Raw genomic sequence first — 3,133 nt, 5'->3', positions numbered from 1 at the left:
ACTTTCAAATGTATCTAGTATGATAAAACAGCGCTGCTTTTTTTCCCCACATACGCACGACCAGAAGGAGCGGAAGCGGTCGACTGAGGCATAATAAAAGCTCTGCTGCTTTCGAGCCGTGTGTCGCGCTCGTTCAGCGGCCTCGTTTCGCTTCGACGGCTTTCAGCTTCACCCTGCTTCATTCTACTACATTAATAAATCATTAGCTCATCCATGAACATGATTTCTGCCGGAGTCCCGTCAGATTGCTTCGGCTGTGGGGATGAAGAGGACAGCTCCCATGATTCCACACTCAGTCACAGCGTCATCTAAATACGCCTTTGTCTATTTGTTTATTTTGAATACGCGCCCTCTAGCGGCGAAAATTACATATTGTGCCTTTAAAGTGAAATGTCCGATTCTCGGTTAATTGAATCAGCTCTAAACGATTCATTCCAACTCGTGAACGACTTTCATGAAGCGGTTAAAATGATTCACTGAAAAGATCCGACTCAGATGAATCGACATGCCTAGGTGTCACAGAGACGAGTGCAATTTCTCAGGACTCATTTCAGTAAGATAATTTTTCACGCGTGGTTACAGCAGATAGGTAAAATATTCCCAGGCGTGCCTGACAACATCACAAGACCCCTCGGCGTGAACTTACTTTGAAGTCTCGGCTGTGCTGCGGCGTGTACTCGAAGGTCCACAGGGCTCGGACCAGTCCCGACAGCTGCTCGGTCACCTCTCCTCCGTCCTGACCGCCCTTCCTCTGCACGACCCCGTTCGTCTTGGGTTTCTCGTCATCCGTCTGGTCACCTCGGTACTGCTCCAACGCCAAATACTCCGCGAACAGCTCCGTGTTGCTCAGGCACTGCAGAATAGCGTTCATGAAACACGTATTGCCGTGGTTCTTCAAACCGGCCACTCCGGGGATTTTGTCCCTGGGAAGAAACCCCCCGCAGTCGCTGTCGTCCGACGCGACGGATCCCTTGCCTTCGTTCTTTAAGGCTGTGAACCCCCCATCGTCCTTGTCGCCCTCGGGCGCGTGCAGCTCCGAGCCGAAATGAGAAAGCGTGGAGAGAGTCTTCAGGACTCTGCTCATGAAACTCCCCACGGAGCGCACCGAGCCCCGGCGGAAGAGCTTCTTGCTGAAGCCGGACTTCTTCTCTTTACCCGAAGATTTGCTGGACATGTTTGGAGTGTTTAGGGCATCCCCTCCTCACAGCGATAATCTAGCTACAATTGCCAGCCGAAGTTAATCGAGTGCTAACGCTGGCTGCTTATTTAGAGCATAAAATCGACTCAAGACCTGGCATGTTCACTTCGCAAAGTCACGGAGAGCTAGCTAGCCGGAGGCAGTGCCTCTATTATCCAAGCGTTTGCTTCAGTGACACAACCCGAATTTGCCTTGAGAAAATGCATTGTGAAATGCGCACGCCTGCCACTTTTTCAGATATTAAAACCTGTTATGTCAAGTTGGCAGTAACCTGGCAGCCGGTTATTAACTAGCAGCTGGTTGTTCGCCATCTACTCGCTCTGCATCTATAACACTGTATTAAACGCTCACTGGCCCCTCTCGCTAAAAACAAACCGTTAGGGTTTGCATGCGGTCTAATCCGGTGAAGTGATTTCTGGCTGTGTCTAGCTAACACAGTGGCTAGCTAGGCCTGCCCGGACTAACCGTTTGCCATGTCAATGAAATGACGGACAAAAGTGGATTTCTACCGGAGATCGTGTCCAGCACCAGCATCAAAGTCAAATGCGCTCGACTGCCGCGCGTGATCAAACGCTGTAGGCATGCAGATAGATCATTGTCATAATACGGGCCAGTGGTTAGCTCGCGCTGCTAGTGCGCTAGCCGATGCCGCTTCTTCACGCATAATTGGGCGATGCACTGCAACTCCACCCAGACAATGACGCTCCGCTCCGACCGCTAAATATTATGCTTACGCGCTCAGACTGGTCGCGCAGGCGAGATACTTCAGCTTGTTTGTCTATTCGGATTTCACATCCAACAGTCAGCACAGACCTCTATCCTACAGCGGCAGATGGGCGCGACCGAACGGGAGTTCGGCGTGTATCACGAATCCCATACGTTTTCGCGTGTTCTCGTTGTCTCCGCGGTTTGCTCCTCGCCCGGCCAGTCGGAAGGTGTCTGGTGGATTCCGATGGTGGTAGTGGTGGGCCGTCGCGTCCTCGAGCGCTTTTCTAAAATCACTGACACTGCAGGGCGGCCAGGGTTGCCAAGTTTTTACAACTAAACCTGCCCAATGGCTTCTCCGGGGGGGAATACACGTTTTTGTCAGGTTCCCTTGGTAAAAAATCCTATTCCATGGGCTAAAAATCACGTTTTTGGGGTCGCTTCAACCCGCGGCAACAGTGTTAAAGTAACCCAATTCCTGCGGGAAAACCGCGGACCTGGCAACACTGAGGGCGACGTCACAGCCCAGCAGCAGTCTCGTTCAGGTAGTTTCTGGTAGCTACTGTAGTGTAGTGGTGTTCATGGATTAGGAGTGTCCTCAACCTTTAGCGAGCAGTGTTGCCAATTTAGCAATTTTGTTGCTAAATTTAGCAACTTTTCAGACTACCCTAGCAACTTTTTCTTCCAAAAGCACCTAGCAACAAATGTAGCTATTTTTTTATTTTATTTGGCTACTTTTAGCAACTTTTGATAAGTGACTCAAACAATAAAAAGGCACACATTTTCCATCTAAATTTCACAAAAAGAGGAAACCAAAGATGCCTAGAAGTACATACATCACATGAATTAAGGTATTGCTATTTGCAGTTGTTCAATTTGATAATAACAATAATAATTGAATAATTGTTCATTTATGATACACCTTGTTAGTAGCTTGTACATGTGATTGTTGATCAGTTAGTACAGTGTAAGTAAAATATCTAGAAAAATGGCAAAGGTACTAGTAATTTTCCAGGACATTATCCGTTATCCATTATCAATTATCCATTATCCGTTGTAACCCTGTAACCCGAAAACACAAAATACAATGCGTAATTTAAAATGCAGGTAAAAACCTGTGATTTATTTTCTTAGAGTGTAGCATACTGACTACTAATACACTGCTTAAAACTATAATTGTTCAGAATGTGTAGTTTTACTAGTTTACTAGCTAATAAAAAAACTTGTAAT

At 47.3% G+C, this 3,133-nt stretch overlaps 1 protein-coding gene across 4 annotated transcripts in view; it reads right to left on the bottom strand.

Moving 5' to 3' along the window:
• The window catches only part of usp31 (ubiquitin specific peptidase 31), a 30,309-nt gene extending 28,294 nt beyond the window's left edge, over nucleotides 1–2,015 (bottom strand). For all 4 annotated transcript variants that reach the window (XM_016468722.1, XM_016468724.1, XM_016468723.1 and 1 more), the window contains exon 1: nucleotides 647–2,015. In XM_016468722.1, the coding sequence (XP_016324208.1) occupies nucleotides 647–1,174 (528 nt within the window). In that variant the 5' untranslated portion in view covers nucleotides 1,175–2,015. The remainder of the gene's footprint in view (nucleotides 1–646) is intronic.
• Between the last annotated feature and the right edge of the window lie 1,118 nt (nucleotides 2,016–3,133).

This window comes from Sinocyclocheilus anshuiensis, unplaced genomic scaffold, assembly GCF_001515605.1.
Source record: "Sinocyclocheilus anshuiensis isolate Anshui unplaced genomic scaffold, SAMN03320099.WGS_v1.1 scaffold152, whole genome shotgun sequence".
NCBI classification, from domain to species: Eukaryota; Metazoa; Chordata; class Actinopteri; order Cypriniformes; family Cyprinidae; genus Sinocyclocheilus; species Sinocyclocheilus anshuiensis.
The sequence above is the reverse complement of the archived record's forward strand: the minus strand, read 5'-3'. Positions and strand labels throughout refer to the sequence as shown.